This window comes from Mustela putorius, unplaced genomic scaffold, assembly GCF_011764305.1.
Source record: "Mustela putorius furo isolate JIRA1106 unplaced genomic scaffold, ASM1176430v1.1 tig00003869_pilon_pilon_pilon, whole genome shotgun sequence".
Taxonomy (NCBI): domain Eukaryota; kingdom Metazoa; phylum Chordata; class Mammalia; order Carnivora; family Mustelidae; genus Mustela; species Mustela putorius.
In genome coordinates, this window is record NW_025422021.1 from 23952174 (window position 1) to 23977457 (window position 25284).

At 44.4% G+C, this 25284-nt stretch overlaps 1 protein-coding gene across 10 annotated transcripts; it reads left to right on the top strand.

Annotated features, from left to right (window-relative positions):
• Positions 1-6760: 6760 nt before the first annotated feature.
• NR4A2 (nuclear receptor subfamily 4 group A member 2) lies at positions 6761-24134 on the top strand. 10 transcript variants are annotated; one of them, XM_045066685.1, is made up of 9 exons: positions 13076-16660; positions 18391-18513; positions 18995-19860; positions 20648-20777; positions 21212-21375; positions 22254-22456; positions 22849-22865; positions 22970-23027; positions 23174-23438. In XM_045066685.1, exons 3-9 carry the CDS (start codon positions 18997-18999, stop codon positions 23259-23261), a joined length of 1524 nt encoding a protein of 507 aa, XP_044922620.1. In that variant the 5' UTR covers positions 13076-16660; positions 18391-18513; positions 18995-18996; the 3' UTR covers positions 23262-23438. The 10 variants fall into 10 exon arrangements, 9 of the variants coding, with proteins under 9 accessions (XP_044922618.1, XP_044922619.1, XP_044922620.1 ...); XM_045066683.1 differs by lacking the exon at positions 13076-16660 and adding an exon at positions 6761-6883 and having other exon boundaries at positions 19012-19860; positions 22849-23027; positions 23174-24134; XM_045066684.1 differs by having other exon boundaries at positions 13070-16660; positions 22970-23303.
• The last annotated feature ends 1150 nt before the right edge of the window (positions 24135-25284 follow it).

The following is a 25284-nucleotide window of genomic DNA, read 5'->3' on the forward strand; positions in this document are numbered from 1 at the left end:
TAAAAGAGAAAAGAAAGGTAGCTAAATTCAAAGAACAAGAATTCTTAAGCTTTGCAAAAATACTGCTATATTCATGCAAAAATAAAATAAAGAGTGCTATCATACAATGAGTTCTAATGAAATTTAACATTCCACTCTCTTAGAATTTATAACTTTGCAATTCCTATTACTGTGACAAATATTTTGATCACAAAGATTAAGTAAACTTTGGGTGCCTGGGTGGCTCAGTAGGTTAAAGCCTCTCCCTTCGGCTCAGGTTGTGATCCCAGGGTCCTGGGATCGAGCCCCGCAGCGAGGAACCTGCTTCCTCCTCTCTCTCTGCCTGCTTATCTGCCTACTTGTGATCTCAGTCTCTCAAATAAATAAATAAAATGTTTTTAAAAACTAAAAGATTAAGTAAACTTTAAGGTCCCAGCTATAAAAATGTATACCTCTTTTTATTTCTACATTCCTTTATTCAATTATTTCCACTAATCACAAAGAATTGTCGATAGCTAATGCTCAGGTCCCTAAAATTCCAAGAATTGGAGAGAATGCCTGCCTTCACGGAGCTCAGTCCAGTAGGGGAGGGAGAGAAATAAGCAACTGCATATAGTCCCAATAGAAGGTACAGAGGGTGACACAGTAAGTGATCAATTTTAGAGTGTGGGGGTGGAAAGTGTGAGGAGTAGGGCATGTGGGTATCAGGTGAAATTTCACAGAGGCTAGGGCATACAAGCTAAGTCTTGAAGGGTAGGTGGTATGTGAGGTCCCTTTCAGCCTGGGAAAAGAACTTGTACAAAGTTACTAAGAAATGAAGTAGCGTGGACAATTTGGGAAACTATTTTAGTTGGCTAGGACTAGATGCTAGAGGTAGCATGTAACAATAAAGAGATGGGAGATATACAGGGACCAAAGGCTGCTATGTTTCATGTCTTCTGCTTTGACCATTGAATTCTATGTTGTGCTGATCAAAAGGTTTACTCTATCTGGGGCAAGAAGAGTTTCATTCTTCCTGGAAATTCAGCCAACAATGGGCACTCCCACTTGATTCTGACATGCCACTTCCTATTGATAATGATAAGTCCACCCTTGCCCTGCCCAATAGAAGTAGTAGAATAAATTGGTATCATATGGCATGGAGCCACTATTAGTCATCGGGTAAGTTCTGTACTATGTCCCAGCACTAAGGCCTTGCAAGGATATTAGGGACAAGTGTATCAGTTACAACTCTTTCCAATGCAATACAGAAAATTCAATCCTAACTGACTTTGGCTAAATGAGAACTGATTTACTCACATAACTTGAGAATCTGATGATAGGTTTAGCTCCAAGAATAGCTTGATCCAGGCTCAAATGTCTTCAGCACCCAATTTCTCCTTCTCCATCTCTTGGATCCACTTTGTCTGTGTTGGCTCTATCTTCCAGCAGAATCTTGATGTGTGGTGGCAGTTTACATCTCTCCATGTTGAAGTGCAGAGAACAGAAAAAGAGAGAGATGTTTCCTGGTGGCTCCTATACTCACTGTGGCCACCTAGGTGTTAATGATCAATGGAAAGAAGAACCAGTATAATTCCTGGGACAGATGAGTGAGGTCCAGGGGGCATTTGTGCAATGATTCATCTCCCATGATACACCTGAATGCTAGGCATGACCTCATAGACTCCTCTGCCAACTCCTGGCTCTCTTTTTGGGCAAATCCTGCAGTATCGGCTCCCAGCTCCGTGTTTCTTCTCAGGAAATGCTGATCACTCTCTGTTTCTCTCTCCTCTTGTATGTGCCCAGGAAAAATCCTTCTTCCAGTTTCAAGGAAATCCTTTTCTTTTTGAAGCTTTTTCAAGATACTTAGGCAGTGTCCTGGATTTTTTTCCCCCCTTGAAATTTCAGATTTTATAAAAGAAAGCCAAAAATACTTACAGATCATTTTTGTTTGCCCTTCATTTTGCCTCATCCTGGCTATGAACAATGAACACCCAGAAGGAGATCTACTTACAGGGGTGGTGAGGGAGGGGAGAAGCAGTAGCAGATAATAGAGGGAGGAAAAAAATATAGAGGTAATTTAGATCTTGAAATATCCCAAGGATCCACATGCATGATATTTCAAATCAATAATACAGAAAGTTTTTTTCTTTCTCTTTTTCTTTTCTCTCTCTCTCTCTCTCTCTCTCTCTAAGATACAAGGGGACAGAGAAACCCCTAACAAATAAGCTGGTGAATTAGTGGGTTTTATAGACGTTGTGTGATGTAAATTAAACCTTGACAGATATTAAATGCTACTCTTCTTTTTAGCATGGAATTTATGTATCAGGCTCAGCTAATGAAGAAGTTCTGGGTAATGAACAGTAAAAAATTTTAAAAACAAAATTATAAGAAATTTTTAAGATTTTTTCCTGAGGACTGAACGCTTTATGAGTCCTTCTATATGGCACAATAAAAAAATAATTCCTAGGGGCGCCTGCGTGGCTCAGTTGGTTAAGTGTCTGCTTTCAGCTTAGCTCATGATCCAGCCTCCTGGAACCCAGCCCCACATCAGACCCCCTGCTCAGTGGGGAGTCTGCTTCTCCCTCTCCCTCTGCCTCTCCCCATCCCCATTCCTGTTCTCTCTTCTCAATTAAAAAAATAATAATAAAAATAAATAAACAAACAAATAAAAACATTTTTAGCAAAAAAAAAAAAAAATCAAGGAGCAATTGATTTTCCATGTGTATCAGCTAATAGTGCCCTTCAGTAGGATGTATGGAGTCAGGCTCCAACCTGGAAAACGGGAACTGCTTTAAGTATTCAACACAGGGAAAATTTAATTCAAGGAATTAGTAAAACAGGTGACAGAAGGGCTGAGAAACAAAAAAAGAAGACAGGATGAAGTGACTCCAATCCCAATGTTGGGGGAATAAAAGGAAAAGGCAATGTTACTGCAGTCCAGAGTTAGAGGTCCTGAGGCATTTGGCAGGAATTAGAGCTTGGGGAGCGGGGTAGGACATTCTCCTGCTCTTGCTTTCCATTGGTTACACCCAGCTGGCAGGCAGCTCCTAAAAAAGGAAGGGAAACCACAGCTGGTTATATCAGCCTCCCTGTGTGACAGTCCAGAGAAAGGGGAAAAAAACCAGGAAGGAATCAAAGGGCAATAAGGCCAAGGACCCTGACCCCTCGCAAGGAATTGGTTAAAATTCACTGTCCACAAATCCTGGTTTGTTGTTGTAATTTATACTGGCAGAAAAAATGTTGTTTGCAAGGGATCCCCATCAATGAGTTACCAAAGTCTGTGCACTCTGGGCAGAACCATTAAAATCAGGACAACCTGAGCACTTAGGTGGCTCAGTTGGTTAAGCATTTGACTCTCGATTTCACCTTAGGTCATTATCTCGGGGTTGTGCGACAGCCCTGCTCCATGCTCAGTGTGGAGCCTGCTTAAGATTCTCTCTCTCCCTCTCTCTCTGCCCCTTCCCCCTTCCTCTGTGTAGGAAAATGAAAAATAAAATCAGGACAACCTTATCGGAAGGGCTGGTTATGTCTGTATGTGCGTATATTGAGCTATGTTGGGATTCCTGTTAATTTTGCTCAAGTTTTGGGTGGCTTTTGTTTTGTTTTTGTTTTTGTTTTTAAATTTTATAAGAACACTGCCTGCCATTATTTCTTGGTCTTTTAAATGCAGAAAACTCCCAGGTCTATAACCTTGGTTGTTTCTTTCCTGATACTGAGAATCCCTCATCACTTTTCTTGCCAACCTTCTATTTATCCATTTGAAAGTTGCTGAGATTTGCTTATACTATAACTTCAATGATATTTTCTGAAATGAATTCTATCACCGAAACTATACTGCATAGGATATGGCAAATATTTGTGCTCATTCCTTTGAAGCCTCAACCTGGCTGGCACTGCTCTCTAAATAGAGAGCAGGATTAACTGAGTAATAAGGCAAGAGTGCACAGTAGTTTCTTTAATAAGTTCTTCAATACTGTTACTGTGAGGAGTCTTTTAAAAGGATTTAACCTCAGGTAGACAGAAACGTCAGAAATATTGAGAAATGTCCATATTCTAAGACATCTGCTATGTTTAAAAAATTGTAACAAGCTTTATGCTATCAAGGAGATCCAATGAAAGATTTTTCACATTTTCAGCCTCCTATTTCACAAATTTCAACGTGGTTGTTTTGAGTTTTTTCATTTGTTTTTCCTTTTGTTTTAAGGAAACTGGTTGTTTCACTGTATTTCTCCTGGGTTCCAGGGCTAAGCTCCCATACCTCTCCACCTCATAAAATTTGGACATGTTTCAGTTGTAACCTAATTCTCATCCTGTTAAATTTTTAAGGATAAGGATAATGGAGGATGGAATTTATCACATTAAAAAAGGATAAGAAGGAAGCAAAAGAGTTTTAATTTAAAACTATGTGAGAAGCTGGAAGTTTCGGGAAAGTAGTAGTGAAAGAAAAATATCTTTTTGTAAGCTGCAGAAGAAAGAACTTTAAAATGAAATTAAAGTAGAGATTTGAAACATTTTATGGGAAAGAGAGACAGATGTGCTTTTGGAACCGGGAAAATACTGGTTAACTTTTAGTTGTGATCACACTTCGGTGGTATCTACGTGAAGCAAATGTTTTGGCTCTAAACTTGTTTCTGCCTTTTTTATGTTTCCTGCCTTCACCAACCTGGAGACAGAAGATTAAAGCAGATTCTGACAATGATGAGGGTCAATCAGAAGAAGACTTTGCCTATCTCATAGACACCACCCACTGATAAACAATTCCCTGTCTTTCAACTGGAAACCTCTTCCTAAAAACTATATAAGCTAGATTTGGAGGCAAAATTGGAGGAAAGTGATCCTAGTACATTTTGCTACTCATAATTCATTCACTTGTGTGAGAGAACATGGTGTTGGAAAAATCCTAAGACATCAGACTGAAATTATGTCTGTTATCATGTAAGTGAAGGACAGAGTGACAACTATTATTTTTCCTGATATAGTTTTAATGATATAGTTAAATTCATTTTTTTTCTGAAGGGGCCCTAACATATTTTCTTTTTGAAATGTACAAAGTAAAAAATTGTCAGACCAAATTATTATATATTTGGTTATACTTTTCCCATGAGACACAGGTATTCATATTCATAACTTTAGGTATCTGAAAACAATTTTGTCCTTTATTATCCCAGAATTTAGTGTTGAAAGAAGCTTAGAAGCCATGCTTTATCCATTCGAAGACAAGGAAACTGAGGCAGAGTGCGAGGCTGTAATTTCTGCAAGGTGGCACAAACAGGACTTAATTAAAACCCGTATTTCCTAGTCTTCCAAATTCTCGCAGAGTGCACCCTGCACTACCACATTTTGTCTTGATTGTGAATCAACAAACATCTCCTCACCCTTTTAACGCTCTCTCTAGGCCTGGATCCCTTAAAAACCGTTTCCATCTGTAAATTATATATCGGCATCCCAGGAAATTTGGGAGTTCATATATCTGAGACATTTTGCTCAGGAGGAGAAATTGTCTCACTGGTCCATTAATCGATGGTTACAAGAAAACAGACTACCTCCAGTTATATATGAACATCTTAGTGGGTAGGAGGAGTGTTGGGGTATAGGAAAACCGGCCTAAGTAGGAAAGCGTGAACAGGATGTCCCCACAAAAAAGTTACCTATGGAGAAAGCCCTCTTTTAAGTGTAAGCCCTGATGAAACTCCAAAACGTTGAACGATGGCAGAGTTTTGGAAAATTCAAATGTGCTCTGTGCAAGGCCTGGTGCTACGTTCAAGGCCAAAGGCCAAAAAGATATGCAAAGTGTTCTGAGACTGAGAACAGGGGCCCGGAAAGCCAGGCGCACGCTGTTTCTTACCGGGCACCCTATATACAACTTCCCAAATTCCAACAGTAATATGGCCCTGGCTCCACAAAAACCTAAATAAATAATCGTGGTGGAGTCTGAAGAAAGGAAGGATATGATCTATATAGAGAGAGGGATGTAGGCGGAACTCCAGGAGATGGGAACACGCGCATATACTTTAAAATATGCTACATCCGAACACTTAAGATGGAAGGGTTTTGTCTGGTTTTGAACTGAGGATCTGCCACCACAAACACACCCTACCTGTCCTAGAGCGGGGGTGGGAGAGCCGAGAAAGCCTCCAGAGGCCGAACTCGAGCCGGGAGTAAGTAACACAGCGAGCCCTTTACTACACTCGTGGGCTGGGCTCGCCTCGGCCCTTCCCACCCGCGAGCCGCGCTCAGAACAGGGCGGGCCGGGGCGGGGAAAGCCGAGCGCGGCGGGAAGGGCCCGGGGCGGCGGGGGGAGGGCGGAGGGAGGCCGGGGAGGCGGGCGGGCGGCTTTATTGTTTCCTCTCGCCCTCCTCCTCCCGCGCCTTGCCCCGGCGTCACTGGAAAGCCGCCCGAGCCGCCCGGCGGCGGGTTATTTATAGAGCTGGCTGCGCGCGCGTCACGGAGCCCGGCCCGGCTGACGGGGCCGCTGACGCGCTTGGCCGCGGGGCCGAGTCCGCGGGGCTGCGCGCCGGGCGCCGGTGACAATGGGCTTCTGTGTGTGCAGCTGCCGCCGCCGCTGGGGGTCGGGGGAGGGGGGCGGGCGGCCGCTCCCTGACCCCCCTCCCTCCCGCCCTCGACCCTCCGAAAGGTAACCGGCCTCTTCTTGCCCCTGGCCGGGACCCCCCCCCTCCACCCCCCGAAACCAGCGGCTTCTACCTTTTTTTTGTTTTTTTTTTTTTTAAATTTTACCAGTAAGTTTCCCTGGGCCCAGCCTCCCCGCTTCCACTTCCCCCGTCTCCCCCTCTCCCCCCAACATGACGGGAGAGGGGGATTTAGCCGGCCGGGGGCGGCCACTTTGTGCGTCCCGGGGAGCGGGACCCGCACAAGGCGCGCCAGCAGGGGATGCGGTGACCGAGGGGCCGGGAGCGCCGGGCAGGTAACGTATCCTGGACCTGGAGCGGGGCTTTGTTTGGGTGGGGGGGAGGGGAGCAGGGGTGGGTGCGAGCGCCGGGTAGCCCTGCCGGGGTTCGGGTCTCCCGGCTTCTCCGCCCCGCTGGCCCGCGCGCACGAAGCCGATCTGGGGTGTAACGCCAAGAGCGAAAGAGAAACTTCTGCGTGACTGACTAGATGAGGCTCCTCCCGAGAGACCAAGATAATAGAGGACTCCCCCCCGCCCCTCCCTGCGGGTTCTAGCCCGGTACGCCCCCACCCTGCGGAAGGAGGGGCTGGTGGGGATTTTAGGGACTTCCTGGGCTGCGGAGACCGGCTCTGAACCAGCCCCTCTCAGCTGCCGGGAGCTGGAAAGCTTGCTCTGGAGCCTCTCGCACGTGGCAGGCAGGCAGAGAACTTGCTGTGCCTTCTAGGAAATTGCAATCGATTTGTAATGCAGTTTCGCTAATTGGGAGTTCAAAATTAAACTTTAATAAAGCATTTGTGTTGTCTCGTGTAATTGTGAAAGCTTCCATCCGTCCTGGTAGATAGACTCTAAGTCTCAAGTTAATGGCGCTAAGCTAGATTTCCCCCCCAAGTACAATTCCGTCAGCCGTCGTCGGCGCAGCTGGATTTCCGTAAGGTACAGATGTTGCTAATGGCAGCTTAAGCACGGATGGGCAGATAGCATACGGAATGCAACATGTTGCCATATGGTTCCTTTAGCCTTTCACCTCCAGGGATATCAATCACATATATTCTGGGAGGAACTTAATGACTCTCCGAACGGCAAAATGAATTACCTGGTACAATTTATATCCCTTGACCTGATACGTTATAACAACAGGGAGATAGCATCTCACAGTTCCTGTGGTATAAACTGAGCTGCAGAGCTACAGTTCAAATTCTATAACATCTATCTGTGGTTTGAGGGGCCCTGTCAAATCATTCTGGCTGTAAAAGAGGGTTTCTGTATTGTCTTCCTCCTCCCCCCTCCCTCTTCTGAAGGATACAAAGTTTATAAAGTTTGGTAAAACTGTTGTCTTAGAAATTGCCAGTCAGCCAACCGAATACTAATTGATGAGAATATGGAGAAATGGAAAAGAGGATTTCCAATGCTAGTTACTTAATTAGTAATGTTTAGGAACACCATACTTTTGGAATCCAGAAAATTAAAGAACTACAAGAAATGTGTGTTCTGTGAGTTGTTTCTGTGTAACTCCTCAACCTATTAATTAACTATTTAAAGTTCTTTTTTTTAGAAAATAATCTTTATTCTTAAACATAAGAAAATATCTTACAGTAAACAGTCCTCAGAAACATGAAATATAAGAAATTTAAGAAGCCAAACAATTCTATACACAACCCCCCTCCCCATACACATATACTCTGTGTGTACTTGAATCATCCATGGGTAGTACTGGTCGTTTTTCTCCCACCAACATGCCAGTGACAGCATACTGAAGTCACTGTTTAGATCCTAGTGGAATGTTTCTGTAATATTTCACAGGTCTTATTTTAAATATTCCAGTGACTAATAAAATGGTTGATTGTCTCTAATTTCAGGTTATAAACATGGTTGTCTCTTAGTGTAACCCTCCATTTTCTTCCACTAAAGCAGAGAGGCAATACTAGAAAACAAGAAATAAGGGTACAAAGAAAGTAAATAACTTGTGAATCATTTTTTTTAACTTTTACCTATTTATTAAGTGATATCTGAAAGCAACAAATGTACTATCTTTTAAAAGATTTTGCTTCTGACAGTGTGTAAACCACATTAATTCATGTGAATTGATAGACTAACAAAACACAAAATAGACCTAAGCGATCTAAACAAGTACATATTTTCAGTCACGTCACGTTTCAGAAAGTTAACATTCTGGAAGTTTATCTGTACCTCATGTCCTTTCTGAATCCTTTTGAAATGACAAGATAATATTTCTCCTTTTCTTCTTACTTTTGAAATGGATGATGATGTGTTACCTAGTATTTGAGTTAGTGCACTATGTTGGTAATTATTATCAAACAATATAAGACGTCTGTGTATTTTTATAGCAGAAAATCTTATACAGAACACAATAAGATATATATCTGACTTAGGGCAACGGTTGCTGGGGGCTGTTTTTGGTAATCTTTTAATGGCTAAGGTTTTCTCTCACCAGTACTCAGTGTGTTTTAACCCTGATCAGAAGTAAGCTTGTCAATAATGATTCCATCTCCATGACTTCTGAATAGGCAGTGAGTGTGTCCTTTAATCAGCTACACAGAACTCGCCTTATAAAGCTGTTCTTGTCGTGAGCAGCTATTGCGGCCTTTTGTTAGGCCCCATGATTATTAACGTGTTCCACCTTCAAAAGCCAGGCTGAAAGTCCTGCTGTGCTTCATTTCAGAATTCAAGTCCATTAGTAAATAAAACCCTAAGCAGCACTATTTGCTTTTTCTCAAGTTACAACATTACATGGAGTTCACGAATGATTTTAGGCCCTTTTGTAGACATGAACGATGTATATTTTGGGTATGCATACACAGTAATAAAAACAAGATGTGTATCTTGCATCATGACTTTTATTTTAAACGAAGATTTGATGGATGTCCATTGTTACTCTAAACGAGGTGGCTGGCTGCCAGGGGGATCCCTATAGCTGGAAAGTACTAGCATTGTTAATGTGTACCAGGGAATCACTTTCTATTTTTTGAACTCTCAACTTCACCTCCCTCTTTAAATAGTGCCCTTCCGTATTGCTAATCTGAGAATTAGTTTGGAAATGAAAACTTTTGAAAATGTGTTTATATTGCCGAGATCTTCACCACTGTTTCTGGTTGCCTGCTGGTTTACAGCCTTTATCTTGGGCTGGCACATTTATTTTAACTGAAAATGAAGAAATACTCTTAGGACAGGGTATATTCTCCATGCTCTATGTAATTTTAATTTGATATAATCCTAGCTGCTTTCTTATTTTTTTACTCATGAACGTATTTTAGAATATGTAGGATAGGGAGGATTTGTGTGTTTCTCATGGTAACATGGGACAAGTTATGGATAGACATTAGGCCTCTAATAGAACTCTGCATTCAAGTGAGTGGGGGTGGGGAGGAGAGCCATCCAGAAAGAGTATATGGGCCCAGTGCACTGGCCCTGTTTGCTTTTCAAATTTAAAATCTACATCACTGCATTGGAAACTTGTTTCTCTCTTTTATCGCGTTTCATTTTTAAAGAATTCTTTAAAAACTGTCAATCTGTAAATATTTAACCAGCCAAGCAAGAAACAGTCTTTTATTCTCGGCTATATGCAGCTTTGTTTTTATCTGGGTTAGTGTGAGTGCCATGTAAATACCACATAAAAATTTGACTTGGTTTTCCTTACTTTGACTGAAGATTGACAGGGGCTTCTTTAATTAATCTTGTTCTCTTTCATGTTCTGTATTCAGATATTGAAATACAGTATTTTTATACATTTATAAGATTGTGTTTGCATTTATTTAATTTATGTTTCTTTTTTTAAAGCATGTAGCCTTGAATGTTTGTTCTACTATTTTTTTTTTTTCTTCACATCATTACTCTGGTACTGCTTGATGTAACTTGATTAGCTCCCTCCCCAGTCATGATTGGTAATTAAAATAGGCATTAAAATTAGTCACTTAGCAATTTTGCTGTTCAATTGGCAATTAAATTACTTAATTGCAATTAAAGTCCTAATTTTAATTGGCAAAATGATAGATGTAGATTTAAGATAATATGTATAAATACTTTAATAAGTGTCTATATAAGGATTACTTAATTACTCAACTTCAAGTTTATGCTGTTAACTTTAGAACTTTTAAGTGAGCAATGAAATTTATATTACGTCTATTCAAAGGATATGGTAATTAGATTTATTACTTATCACTATAAGGGTCCTTGCTATAAGTTACTTTTGTAGTGTTAAAATTGTAGGCTTGATAATTGCAGAATTATGATGAGGAAAAGGGCATATATATCTTTGTCGTAATATATCCGTACAGGATCTTCATTTTTTATTAAATCGAGAGGTTCCTATCCCCCAGTTAGGCTGAGGAAAAAATCAGAAGTGGTTATTTTATCATTAAAGGTAGAACAAAAACTCACAGCTATGATATGAATACAAGAACTATTGCCAAGTGTATGTATTTTATCTACTTAAAATGTTATGTAATACTGTATTAGTTACTAATGTTATTAGCTACTTTTAGAATTTCAAGTGTCCTTGTCCTTCACATATAGCAACTTATTTTCAGAATCTTTAAAAAGTCTTCTAGGACTTCGTACAATTTAATCACCCGCATGTTTACTGAAATTAGCAATGAAATCGAAAAGCAAAGTTACCCTTACTTGCTTGATCACAAAGAATTCTTACATAGAAGATATTAGTGGTTGCTAGAGACTGGGAGAAAGGGAGAATGGACAGTAATTGTTTAATGGGTATAGGGTTTTAATTTTAGAAGATGAAGAGATGGAGATGGATAGTGGTGATAGGTACACAACAATGTGAATGTATCTACCATCACTGAACAGTACACTTAAAAATGGTTAAGATGATGAATTTTATGTTATGTGTATTTTACCACACACACAGGAAGAAAATAGTAGGTTACTTTAAAAGCAAATGTTTAGGAGATGGTTACTGAGAGTCAAGCATTAGAGCTTAAAAGATGAAGGATTTTTATTATGCAAAATACTTTTTGAGTGGCATGAGGCTTTACCATATGTTCAATTTTATAATTTTACTTTGCAAGTAGATGCTTCTAGAAAAAAGAGTGCTGTTTTCTTCTGCACATCTTTACACATTTCTAGAACTGAGTTCTGAATTGAAGTCAGAAATAATTTAGCGTTTAGTGTTTTTTGGTTAAAAAAAAATAATGGGCTGAATAAAACTGAGGAAAAAATCACAACTACCCAAAATGTGAATATCAGGTAAGCAATTGACTTGTTTTGTAAACATCCTATAGGAAAGGAACAAATGATTCATCAATTAATACCCTATTAATGCAAATGAAATTGCAGAAAGGAAAAAAAAAAAAACCCTTCAGTATTAAAAGCTGATTTTGTAGTTCCATAACTTGAGTTTTTATTTCAAAGTGAAAATTTCTCTCTTCTATCACTAATGTAAAATTTCCTGCTGAATAGCAACAAATGCCATGAATGTAAATTTGTCCAAATATAACTTAAAATATATATCTCATTTTAATGTTTAATACAGTTTCCATTAAGTAATTTTGTTATGAAATATCTTAAAGTTACTTCAGCTCTTGCAATAAAACAGTTATGTCTGTTCACTATATCTGAACTGGAAGGGCTACTCTGAGTTCATTTTGGGAGAATCCTGAAAGAAATCCCCAAAGACCCCTTTCCCATGCATTAAGATAGAAAATCCTATGGGATTACATCCATGTTTGCTTTCTAAATTATACCAAAAGCTCAATTTTATTAAGTATAATCTTTCTAGCCATGCATAAAATAAAATACTTTGGTTTAGATGTGAGTGTATTATTTATATTGATTTTTTATAAAAATATTTTTTACATATGTGTCACATTCTGCTTAATATTGGTTAATATCATAAAAGATAATGTAGTAACACGACTTTTCTAAATGCTTTTATGAGGTCATCTAATAGTATATATTGAAAGAATTAATTTTTTGTCACTTAATTTAGTTTTCAAAAGAAGGAGCTCTTTATGTATAAGACCAATTTTTACTCCTATTTATTTTAACTTCTTAAGAAAATAGAACTTCATTGGGGATAACTTTACACATTAATACATGGCAGTAATTAAAGTTGTATCTGGATCTGGGCCTTGAAAAAAACTAGAATTGTCATTTTAATTGAGTTATAAAGTAGTTTATATTTAGGAATCTATGTTTCTCAAAAAATCTTGAAAGGTTCTAGTCATATAAATGCAAAATTTCAGTTTCTTGTAGCCTATAGCATCATTTTAACATTTTCTAAAAGGTTGTTCAGTTCTACATTTTGATTCCATTATATGTGTAATTAAACCTCTGTGCACAAAAGCATTCTCTTATGTACTAGCAAATACACCCACAGGAATCCTTTTCTAAACTATAATTTATTTAAACATGTAATCATAGGATTTTCAAACATGCTTTCATTTTTCCAAACTATATGCCAATTTGAGCTACTTGGTGATAAAATGAGAGATTTCATTACTATTTTGGTTTTTCCCCCCTGTGACCTAACAGTGAGTTAATCATGGGAAGGAGGAAAAAAAATCTGTTGTGAACCTAATTCCATGTGTTTCCCCTTTTTTTTCCAACTGTTTCCCCTTTAAAGAAAAATAGAAAAAGTATAGAAGACTTGTAGTTATTTATGAATTCCAGCACAGTATGAATATTTGGGCCTCCAGCTTGCTCTCCTAGGGTTTGGCCTAAGTAGTAAATAGCTAGCTGGTACGTGAGTATGTGTGTGTGTGTGTGTGTGTGTGTGTGTGTGTGTGTGTATGATTGATCTTCCTGAACGTTGTGGAGTCAGGCCCCCTACTGACAGCATCAGTCAATTACAGACATTGGCGGTTCCACTGAGATTCCTTCTATCACAATCTGATGGGGACACAGGAGTCTGGGGTTCTGAGCAGGGTCCTTTCTTCCACTTTCTGGTGCCTATGTTGCGTCCTTTCTACCCCGAGCACATCTGAGCCCTACCAAAAATGCGAACACAAGAAGCAGCTTATCCAGTAATCGATTTAAATGAGTTTATCAGTCTTTCATCCAGTGTGTCTTCTTAAGAAGTAACACTCCCCAGGAACTAGAATAGGAATTTGAAGAAAAGAGGGAACTCATACAGGTTATAGGATGCAAGGGGGAAAAGTTCACCTTTTCTCTGTTGTTAATGTTATACCTAATGCCTCCATTTCCACTTACTAATAATTATAATAGCTGCTGTGAAAACTGCCTCTCAGTCTTGGGTGCAGTAAGACTCGGGTAAGGGCTCTGTTAAGCCCGACTCCACAGGTTGCTGTTGTAGAATAACGCACCGCACTACAGTGTTTGTCTCCTTCAGAGCTCACTTTAAGAACTCCAGAACACTCTCCACTCTCTAAGAGAGAATTCTCCAGTTGTCCGCAGACTCAACCCAGGCTAAAGCCAAGTGTTTTTAAGGGCCCTACGAGAGGAGGAACTTGTGCAGGGAATGTATCCACTCACTTGTGCGTATTTGTGTAGGGAGGGTGATAGTTACAACCTTAAAGTTCTCCTGGCCCCCGCTTCCCTAGGAGTATATTAAAAAATAATAACCGCCACCCCAGCGTGGCTGCGCCTGAGTTTCCGACTGCCTGAAAATAGCTGCCGGGAGCCTGGCCCACCGCTGGGATCAAGGAAAGCTCCTCCTGGCAGCGCCCTGCTCCCTCGCGGAAGGGGAAGGGAACCCGGGAGGGCGCCACCGAGCTAGAGCCGCTGCTATTTTTGGGCCCAGCCCCGCGGGTGCGTCAATGCCTGCGCCCCTGCGTCACCGCCACCCCCACCCCTTTCCTTCTCCCCTGCTCTCCAAACTCTCACTTTTTCCCTTTCGTTCGCGTGGAATCGTTCCTGCCCACGGGGCGCTGACGCTACTGAGCTCATGCTAATAGGCTACTCTTCGCCCTCCTCCCCTCTTCCCCTACTCACACACCCTCACTCGCCACAACAACCCCCCTACACACAACACACACACACACACACACGCACACTTCCTGGTTTTATTTGTACTCCGGCCCGCTGGGGCACCGCTGAGCCGCAGAGGCGGCGGCGGCGGCAGCGGCAGCCGCAACATCTGGGGGAAACTTAAGGTGGTCACGCAGGTTTTTCCAGAGGCTGCGGCGCAGAGGAGCCCGAGACTTCCCGGGGCAGCCGTAGGGCACCTGATGGCTACGCCTCTCCAGCCGCTGGGGAGCGAGCAAAGGCTGGGGGTGCAGATTGAGCTGAGCGGCTTCAGAACGCGGATAGTTCCGCGGCGCTTTTGGCCCATCCAGAGAACACCAGGATTGGGGGCGGGGAGTGGGGAGTCGCCAAGGGGCTCCTGCAGTCTGGAAGCGAGCCACGCCGAGGGAGGTGGGGCGGTTGGAACTCTCCGCGGCCAGAGAGGGGGGACGCCTCGGAGCCCTCCCTCCCCTCGTCCCAGCCTCTTCTAGCCCCCTGGGAGAAGCCCTGAGAGGCCCGCCCTGTTCGGGCCGGAGGAAAGCGAAGGGAGCCCGCTTTCTGTAGAAGTGGCGTCTCCTTTGCTAGAAAGCTCCTCACGCCCTCAGCCGGGCGGGTGGACAGGCGTGCAAAGTGGAGTCAGCGGCGACTGTGGCGGCCGCGGGGGATGCGGCGAGCTACCACAGTGCTCCGGGTCCCTCTCCTGGAAGGGCTGGGCACACAACTTACGCCTGCGGAGATACCCCACCCCGCCCTCTCCCCTTGTTTTGTCTTTCCCTCTTGGCTCTGAGACTGAGGTTTGAGAGCCCTTGTGCTTCAGAGGAAGGTTGAGTTATTTCTCGACAACTCGTGTTAGGGTATGAGTTGGTGGGCACTGAGGAGTGTCGAAAGTATAAGAGTTGGCCAAAGGTGAGGTTAGAGCACCTTTCTGTTGAAGGCGCACCTGTTGCCCATTGCTTGGCTGTATTGCCTGCGATAGGAAAGTGGGCGATGCCTCACTCTGACTTTCGGGATCCCTAAAGGGTTGGGTCACTGTCTACCTGTCCCCCCCTCTTCCCCTTTCCACGCACCACGTATTCCCTTGCACGTGGGCACTGCAAGGGAAGAAGGGAACATGGAGAATAGGCCCTTCCCAGTCCCTTCCACCTTGGACTGTGTGTGTGTGTGTGTTTATGCGCGCGCGCGCGCGCGCGCGTGTGTGTGTAAAGGGGGAAGGGGAGACAGAGAGAGAGAATGCTAACGCCAAAGGAGGCGGCCCTGGACAGGAAAAGGGAGAAAGGGGTATGCATCGGGCTAGGGAAATCCCACCCTAACTGCCTGAGGCCTTTGAGCTTCTCGAGTCTTGGGACATCTGTCCGCGCTTCCGCTAATGGGGGAGACAATTGTGAGTGGATGAGGTTAGAACACTGCTAGGCACACCCCATCCCTCACTAGTCTAGGTGCCGGCTACCTGGCCCATACCAGCGTTCCCTTCCGCCGGAGCTTTTGTTGCACCCTCCCCCACATGTGAGCAGCCGGGGCGGCAGCGGTGGCCCTTGGTTTAGGGGAAGGCGAGGTGAGACGTCGCGGTGCTGCGGGCTGCGCGGACCTGTGTGGAGAGGTCACACCTCTTTCGGAAAAAAAAAAAAAAGAGAGAGAGAGAGAGAGAGAGAGAGAAGAAAGAAAGAAAGAAAGAAAGAAAAAAAAAAAAAAAAAAAAAAACCAAGCTGGCGACCAAGGTGAACCCAGAACGGTTCCCACCTTAAAATCGGCCCTGCTCGTGACGTCAGGTCGGAAATATACCAAAGCGAGAGCCGGCCAGGAGTCCGGGGAGCGCGGCGGCGCGGCGATTGGGCGGCGGGCCGCTGACGCGCGCTGACGCGCGGAGACTTTAGGTGCATGTTGGCAGCGGCAGCGCGAGCCACATAAACAAAGGCACATTGGCGGCCAGGGCCAGTCCGCCCGGCGGCTCGCGCTCGGCTCCGCGGTCCTGCTCCCCTGCCCAGCCGGCCGCCTTCTCCTGCTCCCTCGCCGCTCCTGGCGACTTGGTTACCTTCGCCCCTCTCGCCCACCCCTGTCAGACCCTGCTACCAGGACTCCCAGAGGAAACTACACTTCGGCTGAGTTGAATGAATGAAGAGAGACGCAGAGAACTCCTAAGTGAGTAGGTAGAGCCCGTGCAGCTCGAGTTCCTTTATCCTTCTTTCGTCTTTTGCACGTCTCTTCCTTCCACATGTGTTAGTACGTTTTCTCGAAGTGGGCGCCAGAGGGTCGGAGCGTGATGGGGCTGGAGGACTGGGAATAGGTGCGCGCGGCTTCGGCGGTCATTTGTCCGAACTCCAGCTTTGGCACTAGGGGGGAGTTGGCTCCCAGAAGGCGTCCAGGCTCCTCATTGGTGGACGTGGATGGGAGACTTGCATAGTCTGGGGAGCTGCGGACTTGCCCGGGGGATATGTGGCCAAAGTTTGCTCTTAGAGTGGAACTGATTGTGACCATTGGACAAGGAGACTCCAAAGTCCTGTATATACGAGAGGCCTGGACGCTACCCACAAACTGACAGGGAGAAAGTTCTTCAGTTTATGTGTTGCTTGGGAACTGTGTCACCGCGGCTGGCCGGTGTGCCAGTGTTTCCTGGGTATTATTGAATAAGGGGTGGTGTTGGTGTTGGTGTTGGTAGAGTGTCCTATTACTAAGTTGCCTGAAATTTCTGGTTTTGACACATGCCGTGCTTGTGTATGGGAATACGTCAGAGAGAGAGAGAGAGAGAGAAACAGAGAAGGGAGTAAAGAGTACAGTTATGAAGCTGTTAAGTTACCAGGAGGTTAATATCCAGCACAGGCATATAGCTCTCAAAGGCTGTGGGTGTCGTGGGTCTCCTTTCTTTCTACTTTTTCTGATTAACCTTCCTCCCCAGGAAGCAAGATAATGGGGGAGTGGGGAGGAGAACAGAAGGAGTGGATGTTTGGCTTTCTTTTTCATTAGTAATAGGATTCTCGATGCTCTAGAATGCCTTCCAAGTGGCAACATCTGAAAATTACTCGTTTCCCTGGCAAATAGGCAGATTGTGGATGGCTGTATAGGCGAGGTGTTCTGCTTCCAGTGTTGGGAAGTGCTTCTAACCTTGGTGCCAGTACCAGATAAGCTGTTTCCCTCCCTCTGCAACTGACCTAAGATGGTCCTGGAAAAGTAGGGTCTTCTTTTCCCACCCCTTGACCGTTAAAGATGTTGAAAGACAAGTTTCCTGGAGAAATGAATGGCAATTCACCTGTATCTTCAATCCCAGTGTTCTGTCTTGTGACACTTAGGAAATCCAGATGCTTCCATTCAGATTGTCTTCAGGTCTGCCCAGGCCTTGCTAGCATTCTGTAACACGTAGGGGTGGAGGGAGAGATTATTTTTCTCATATTATATTTTTGACTTCTACTTTCTTTACCCCCTCCTGGAAGAAAAACTACTTCCGCCACAGAAAAATTCAGGCGAAGTTTCCAGTGCTGTATTTTATTAAACTCTAGTTTCTTCTTATTTGGGTCTAAATGAAACTAAAATGGAAATGACACTACATTCCCACCCCCACCTCTACTTCCATCCCCACCCCCACCCCTACATCTTAGGGTCCAATTTATTACATCATAAGTATTAAGTAAGTACCTTCTCTCCTTCAGAACTCTCTGTCTGCAAAGATTTACACAGTGCAACGGGTGGCATTTTGTGTTGTTTACAGTTATCTCTTTTACTCATTCATTTTAACTGCTGAGTTTGGTAAGGGCTACACAAGAATTGCCAATGAAACAATCAAGGAGGGCGCAGAAGGGCTTGCCTGGTGATCCTACAGATGCCCAGCTGAATCTGTCGGGAAAGTCACCCTGAAGCTTCCTGTGTCTGTATTTCAGGGAGGAGATCAGACAGGCTGGACTCCCCATTGCTTTTCTAAAAATCTTGGAACTTTGTCCTTCGTTGAATTACGACACTGTCCACCTTTAATTTCCTCGAAAACGCCTGTAATTCGGCTGAAGGTTAGTGCAACTTCATTTCTTTTTTTCCCTCCTCTGAGTTCCCCAAACGTTGAGAAACAGGGCAATCCCATCTTCCTCAGCAAACTCTTTAAGTTAAGGTTTTCCTGGCCCATTATCTTCGGGAACAACATCCACAATGTGCAATTCAACCGTATTTCTAGAATGAGCTTGCTGAACCCGAGCTTCAGAGGAACGGCTCATATAAGCAGAACCGTCGGTGTGATGGGGTGAAGGGGGAGGCATTTGAAATATCCGGGAATAAAGACCCTCAAAAGCTTTCCAGCTCTGGGTCTTCTTTGGACCAGTCTTTCCATGCCCTGCACGGTTTTGCCCCGCAGCATTCGCTCTCCGCTCTTCCTCTCGCGTCCCTACATGCTCTCTGACCGATGCGGGCTGCCGGTGTAGCTCCAGGTGTACCCGAGCCCGGGAGAAAGTGTTCAGTTGACCAGGCTGAGTGTATATTACCCTGTTTCATTTCCAGCCATGCCTTGTGTTCAGGCGCAGTATGGGTCCTCGCCTCAAGGAGCCAGCCCCGCTTCTCAGAGCTACAGTTACCACTCTTCGGGAGAATACAGCTCCGATTTCTTAACTCCAGAGTTTGTCAAGTTTAGCATGGACCTCACCAACACTGAAATCACTGCCACCACTTCTCTCCCCAGCTTCAGTACCTTTATGGACAACTACAGCACAGGCTACGACGTCAAGCCACCTTGCTTGTACCAAATGCCCCTGTCCGGACAGCAGTCCTCCATTAAGGTAGAAGACATTCAGATGCACAACTACCAGCAGCACAGCCACCTGCCCCCCCAGTCCGAGGAGATGATGCCGCATTCCGGGTCGGTTTACTACAAGCCCTCCTCGCCCCCGACGCCCACCACCCCGGGCTTCCAAGTGCAGCACAGCCCCATGTGGGACGACCCAGGCTCTCTCCACAACTTCCATCAGAACTACGTGGCCACCACGCACATGATCGAGCAGAGGAAAACGCCCGTCTCCCGCCTCTCCCTCTTCTCATTTAAGCAATCGCCTCCCGGCACCCCCGTGTCTAGCTGCCAGATGCGCTTCGACGGGCCCCTGCACGTCCCCATGAACCCGGAGCAGGCAGGCAGCCACCACGTGGTGGACGGGCAGACCTTCGCTGTGCCCAACCCCATCCGAAAGCCTGCGTCCATGGGCTTCCCAGGCCTGCAGATCGGCCACGCATCGCAGCTGCTGGACACGCAGGTGCCCTCGCCGCCGTCGCGGGGCTCGCCCTCCAACGAGGGATTGTGCGCCGTGTGTGGCGACAACGCGGCCTGCCAACACTATGGCGTGCGCACCTGTGAGGGCTGCAAAGGTTTCTTTAAGGTGAGCGAGGACGGGGCCGGAGGAGGCAGGTAGGGGCCCCCTAGTGCCGGGAGCCTCGGAGTGCGCGCTCCTCCTGGATGCAGGCAGCCCAGTCCTAGGTCGTCCAACTCCCGAGGTCTGCGGAGGCTTTCCTGCAGCCGTTCATGGCCTGTGGCGGAGGCCTCTGGGTGCTTGAGAAAGGGAACTAGCTGGACCCGGAGAGCAGGGGTCACATCCCCCTCGCACGCAGCCGACACCCCGGCAGGCCCTAGCCCGAAGTTGCAGGAGCCTGAGTTGGAAGAGGGTCATTTGCATGTGCTAGGAGCTGTCTTCTCTGTTCAGATTGAAATTGGTTAGGACAGAGAACCGTGTCTGAGCTAACCAAGTGGAACAGAATTCCCTATGGTCAAATTAAGTGATCTCTTTATTTCGCCATCCTGATTGAATAATCTTATCATTTTAAATAGAGAAGGTCTCCAAGGAATGTAAATAATATGAATGCCCACGGATTTGTATTTACTGAGCGTCTCCTTCTCCTTCTCTTGGCATATAAAACACAGCAAGGAGCGGCAAGGTTAGCTCAAATGTTAACGCTATCAATTTTCTCCTGTTAAATGCCCTGGGGGAGGAAAACGAAAAGAAAGAGAAAGAAAAGGAAAAGGAAAAAAATAAAAGAGGAGTTGTGTGTATGTGTTTGTTTATGGGGAGGAGTGTAGATCCCAGCTGTTCAGAAATTGTTCCTGGATGCCCTGGGTTGCTGGATTTTCAAAAGAAAAAAAAAATCGGTCTATATTGTCTCCTTTTGCAGCGCACGGTACAAAAAAACGCAAAATACGTGTGTTTAGCAAATAAAAACTGCCCAGTGGACAAGCGGCGCCGGAATCGCTGTCAGTATTGCCGATTTCAGAAGTGCCTGGCTGTTGGGATGGTCAAAGAAGGTAGGTCGGAACAAGCAGCCCATTCCCTCGTCTGCGCCCGCGGGAAACTGCGGCTTCTATTACAGTCGCATTTTCCACTTCCCAGCGCCGGGAAGATGTGTGTGTGTGGGGGGGGGGGCTGTCTCCCGGTTCCCCCTCATCTGCCTCCTGCCTTGCTGACCGCGCGGCTGCCTGCTTGCCCATCCTGCCCTGGAGAAAACAGCGGGGCCCTTCTTGCCTTCAACTCTACGACCCATTTGGAAGACGACATAAAACAACCCCACTTTTTTTTTTTTTTTTTTTTAAATGCTTCTTGTCAGTGAAGGCTTTACAAGCAATGGGACCCTGTGCAGCCTGCCCTGGCGCCTGGTGGCTGCGGCCTTCCCCGGGAGGGGCCCAGGCGACAGCTGGGTCCCGCTAGGGGGAGCGACGCTAACCCATTTATTCCTTCGCAGTGGTTCGCACGGACAGTTTAAAAGGCCGGAGAGGTCGTTTGCCCTCGAAACCGAAGAGCCCACAGGAGCCCTCTCCCCCCTCGCCCCCGGTGAGTCTGATCAGTGCCCTCGTCAGGGCCCATGTCGACTCCAACCCGGCTATGACCAGCCTGGACTATTCCAGGGTAAGAAGCTGGCGGGTAGCATGTGGACAAACCAACAGATGGGCAGGACCCCTTCCCACACCCATCACTAAGCCCCGGACTCAAGCAAGGCTGTGGCTTTACAGCTCTGAGCAGAGCCACAGGACACAGACAGGGCGACAAATATTCCACATTACTGGGAGTGTAGACATGAGGACAGTCAGAGAAAAGAAGAGAAGACAGGCCGCAGCGGTCCCATCTCCGGGAGACCTCTCTCTCACTGCCATGGTGCACACACTAATGCCTCTAATGCCTAAAGCAGAGGCTGTGCAAAAATGCCCCCCACTTGGATTTTATCCCCAATCTTCCATAGAGATGCTTTAATCCTCATCCTCTGTGGCACTGTCGGGGTGGGGAATGCCTGCTTGGGGGTCGGGAAAGGAAAGAGAAAAGTATAAGGAATGGCAATGGTGTTGGGAATCAGGTGGTCAGATTCCCTTTTTATCCCAGCTGTGAGAAATGTGTGGGCTTTAATTGGAAGAAGTATGTCGGGCAAACCTAGAAGCCACTGCCATTTTATTAAGATTTGCAAAGGGCGTCTCTGCTCGAGACCCACTCTGGGACTGGCATGAATACTAACGTGTCAATTGTTTTGTGGAGATAAGAGTGAACGTTTCCCAGGGCTGGATGGCACTGTATTTAGTCTGTATGGAAATGGTAATTTACATATTTAAAGCAGCGACCTCATAGCACCATCCCTAATTGAATTAATTGCCCCGGAACATCTAATTTCCTTACTGGTCAGAGAGAGGTTTAATTGTTATAAAAACCCGGCTCCCCTACTAGAAGCGGGGTTAGCAATTTCACGGGTTATATATTTTAGAGAACCTCATTAAGTGCTTTTTAAAATGAAATTCCAGTTCCAGGCGAACCCTGACTATCAGATGAGTGGAGATGACACCCAGCATATCCAGCAGTTCTATGATCTCCTGACTGGCTCCATGGAGATCATCAGGGGCTGGGCTGAGAAGATCCCAGGCTTCGCTGACCTGCCCAAAGCCGACCAAGACCTGCTTTTTGAATCCGCTTTCTTAGAACTGTTTGTGCTTCGATTAGCGTACAGGTAATGGAGGAGGCAATCCAGGGAGGCTGGGAAAGGAGAAAGAGAGGAATCAAGAAGGGAAAGAAAGAGGAAAAGAGAGATAAAAGGGGAGAAGAGAGAGGGCAGAAGAGGAAAATGAAAGAGGGAAAGAAGAAGGAAAAGAGAGTAGACAAAAGGAAGAGAAGGGAAGGAGTGAGCCCAGAAACCTTGGATGAATGGAATGGAAGTGGGATAGGGGGCGTTCTTGATGGTTATGAAATTAAACCCGTTCAAGGTCTACTGGTCTACATTTTATTAACTCTTCCGTAATTAGTTACCTCTTAAATCCCTCATTTATTGCTCTTCAAGTAATTAGTTGTTTAGCTTTTCTCTCTCTCTTTTTCTCCCCTCTCTCTCTTTGGTATTAATTGCAGGTCCAACCCAGTGGAGGGTAAACTCATCTTTTGCAATGGGGTGGTCTTGCACAGGTTGCAATGCGTTCGTGGCTTTGGGGAATGGATTGATTCCATTGTTGAATTCTCCTCCAACTTGCAGAATATGAACATCGACATTTCTGCCTTCTCCTGCATTGCTGCCCTGGCTATGGTCACAGGTCAGTACCTCACTTGCAGGGCAGGTCTCCAAAACTGCCCAGCAGGATTTGTCCCGGTTTTCCCTTGCCACTGATCCTCCCTGCTCCTGCCAGCTAGCTAACTGCTTTGTGTGTTCCTCTTTTGTTTCTGATTGTGTTTTCTGCAGAGAGACACGGGCTCAAGGAACCCAAGAGAGTGGAAGAACTGCAAAACAAGATTGTAAATTGTCTCAAAGACCATGTGACTTTCAATAATGGGGGGTTGAACCGCCCCAACTATTTGTCCAAACTATTGGGGAAGCTCCCAGAACTCCGTACTCTTTGCACACAGGGGCTACAGCGCATTTTCTACCTGAAACTAGAAGACTTGGTACCACCGCCAGCAATAATTGACAAACTTTTCCTGGACACTTTACCTTTCTAAGACCTTCTCCCATGCACTTCAAAGGAACTGGAAAGAAACCTAAAACTACCCAGAGGGGGGAAGTCACAAGGCAGAGATATCCCCATGAGCTGCCTCAGCTCTAGCCGGCGGCCCCCACTCCCTCCAAAAAATCCCAGACCCTTAATCCCTAAAGAAACAAAACAAAACAAAACAAAACAACAAAAACTGTTGCTATTTCCTAACCTGCAGGCAGAACCTAAAAGGGCATTTTGGCTCCGGGGCATCCTGGATTTAGAACATGGACTGCACACAATACAGTGGTATAAACTTTTTATTATCAGTTTAAAAATCAGTTTATTGTTCAGAAGAAAGATTCCTAATGTATGATAGGGGAAATGTTTGGCCATGTTTGGTTGTTGCAGTTAAGACAAATGTAATACATACACACACACACACACACACACACACACACGCACGCACACATTCACTCACACATTGTAAGGGGACCCACAAGTATTGCCCTTTAAAAGACTTCAAAGTTTTCTGCTGTAAAGAAAGCTGTAATATATAGTAAAACTAAATGTTGCGTGGGTGGCATGAGTTGAAGAAGGGAAAGGCTTGTAAATTTATCCAATGCAGTTTGGCTTTTTAAATTATTTTGTGCCTATTTATGAATACATATTACAAATTCTAAAAGATAAGTGTGTTTGCAAAAAAAAAAAAAAGAAAAAAGAAAAAAAGAACTACACAAAAAAGGGACAAGCATGTTGAGTCTAGGTTGAAAATGTTATAGGCACTTGCTATTTCAGTAATGTCTATATTATATAAATAGTATTTCAGACACTATGTAGTCTGTTAGATTTTATAAAGATTGGTAGTTATCTGAGCTTAAACATTTTCTCAATTGTAAAATAGGTGGGCACAAGTATTACACATCAGAAAATCCTGACAAAAGGGACACATAGTGTTTGTAACACAGTCCAACATTCCTTGTTTGTAAGTGTTGTATGTACCGTTGATGTTGATAAAAGAAAGTTTATATCTTGATTATTTTGTTGTCTAAAGCTAAACAAAACTTGCATGCAGCAGCTTTTGACTGTTTCCAGAGTGCTTATAATATACATAACTCCCTGGAAATTACTGAGCACTTTGAATTTTTTTTTGTTTTTTTTTAAATGTCTAAAATTGTCAGTTAATATATTATTTTATGTTTGAGTAAGAATTTTAATATTGCCATATTCTGTAGTATTTTTCTTTGTATATTTCCAGTATGGCACATGATATGAGTCACTGCCTTTTTTTCTATGGTGTATGACAGTTAGAGACGCTGATTTTTTTTTTTCTGATAAATTCTTTCTTTGAGAAAGACAATTTTAATGTTTACAACAATAAACTATGTAAATGAACAGAATTTTGTCTTCTTTCTGGGTCAGGAAAAAATCGTGACAAAACAGCAATATGAAATAGAATTGGAGATGGATTTAGGGTAGGTCACTTATTCAACATTTGAGTTTCAAATGAACAGCCTACATCTATTCTAGCAAAAGAATATGGGAAATTGAACTAATTGTCCAAAAAATTCAGTACAGTATTTTTCCTCAGCCAGAGTTGTTGAGTGTGGCAACCTGCATTTATCAGAATCAATTGAGAATATCTTAACACTTTTTAAAATTTTGCTAGGAAATGCAGCTTTCAGAAGAGAAGTTTAGGAAACCAGATAACTTGAACTTTTGCAAGGTCTGAAGTCCTGTCAGGTTTTTGTCTTGCAGAATGTTTAGGGAGTATCTTTCTAAGATTCAGGAAATTAACATGGATTTGAAGTGTGTTGTACATTATCTCTGGTTTTTCCAATTCCTCTGGTTATTACTGTTGTAATAAGGACGAGGGGCCAAG

What these genes read in the sequence shown, in the direction of transcription:
- NR4A2 (XM_013051942.2), top strand. Translation starts at nt 18,997, where the DNA reads ATGCCTTGTGTTCAGGCGCAGTATGGGTCCTCGCCTCAAGGAGCCAGC. An exon ending in GCTGCAAAGGTTTCTTTAAG is followed by an intron (nt 19,861 to 20,647) that starts GTGAGCGAGGAC and finishes CTCCTTTTGCAG; the next exon opens with CGCACGGTACAAAAAAACGC. An exon ending in TGTTGGGATGGTCAAAGAAG is followed by an intron (nt 20,778 to 21,211) that starts GTAGGTCGGAAC and finishes ATTCCTTCGCAG; the next exon opens with TGGTTCGCACGGACAGTTTA.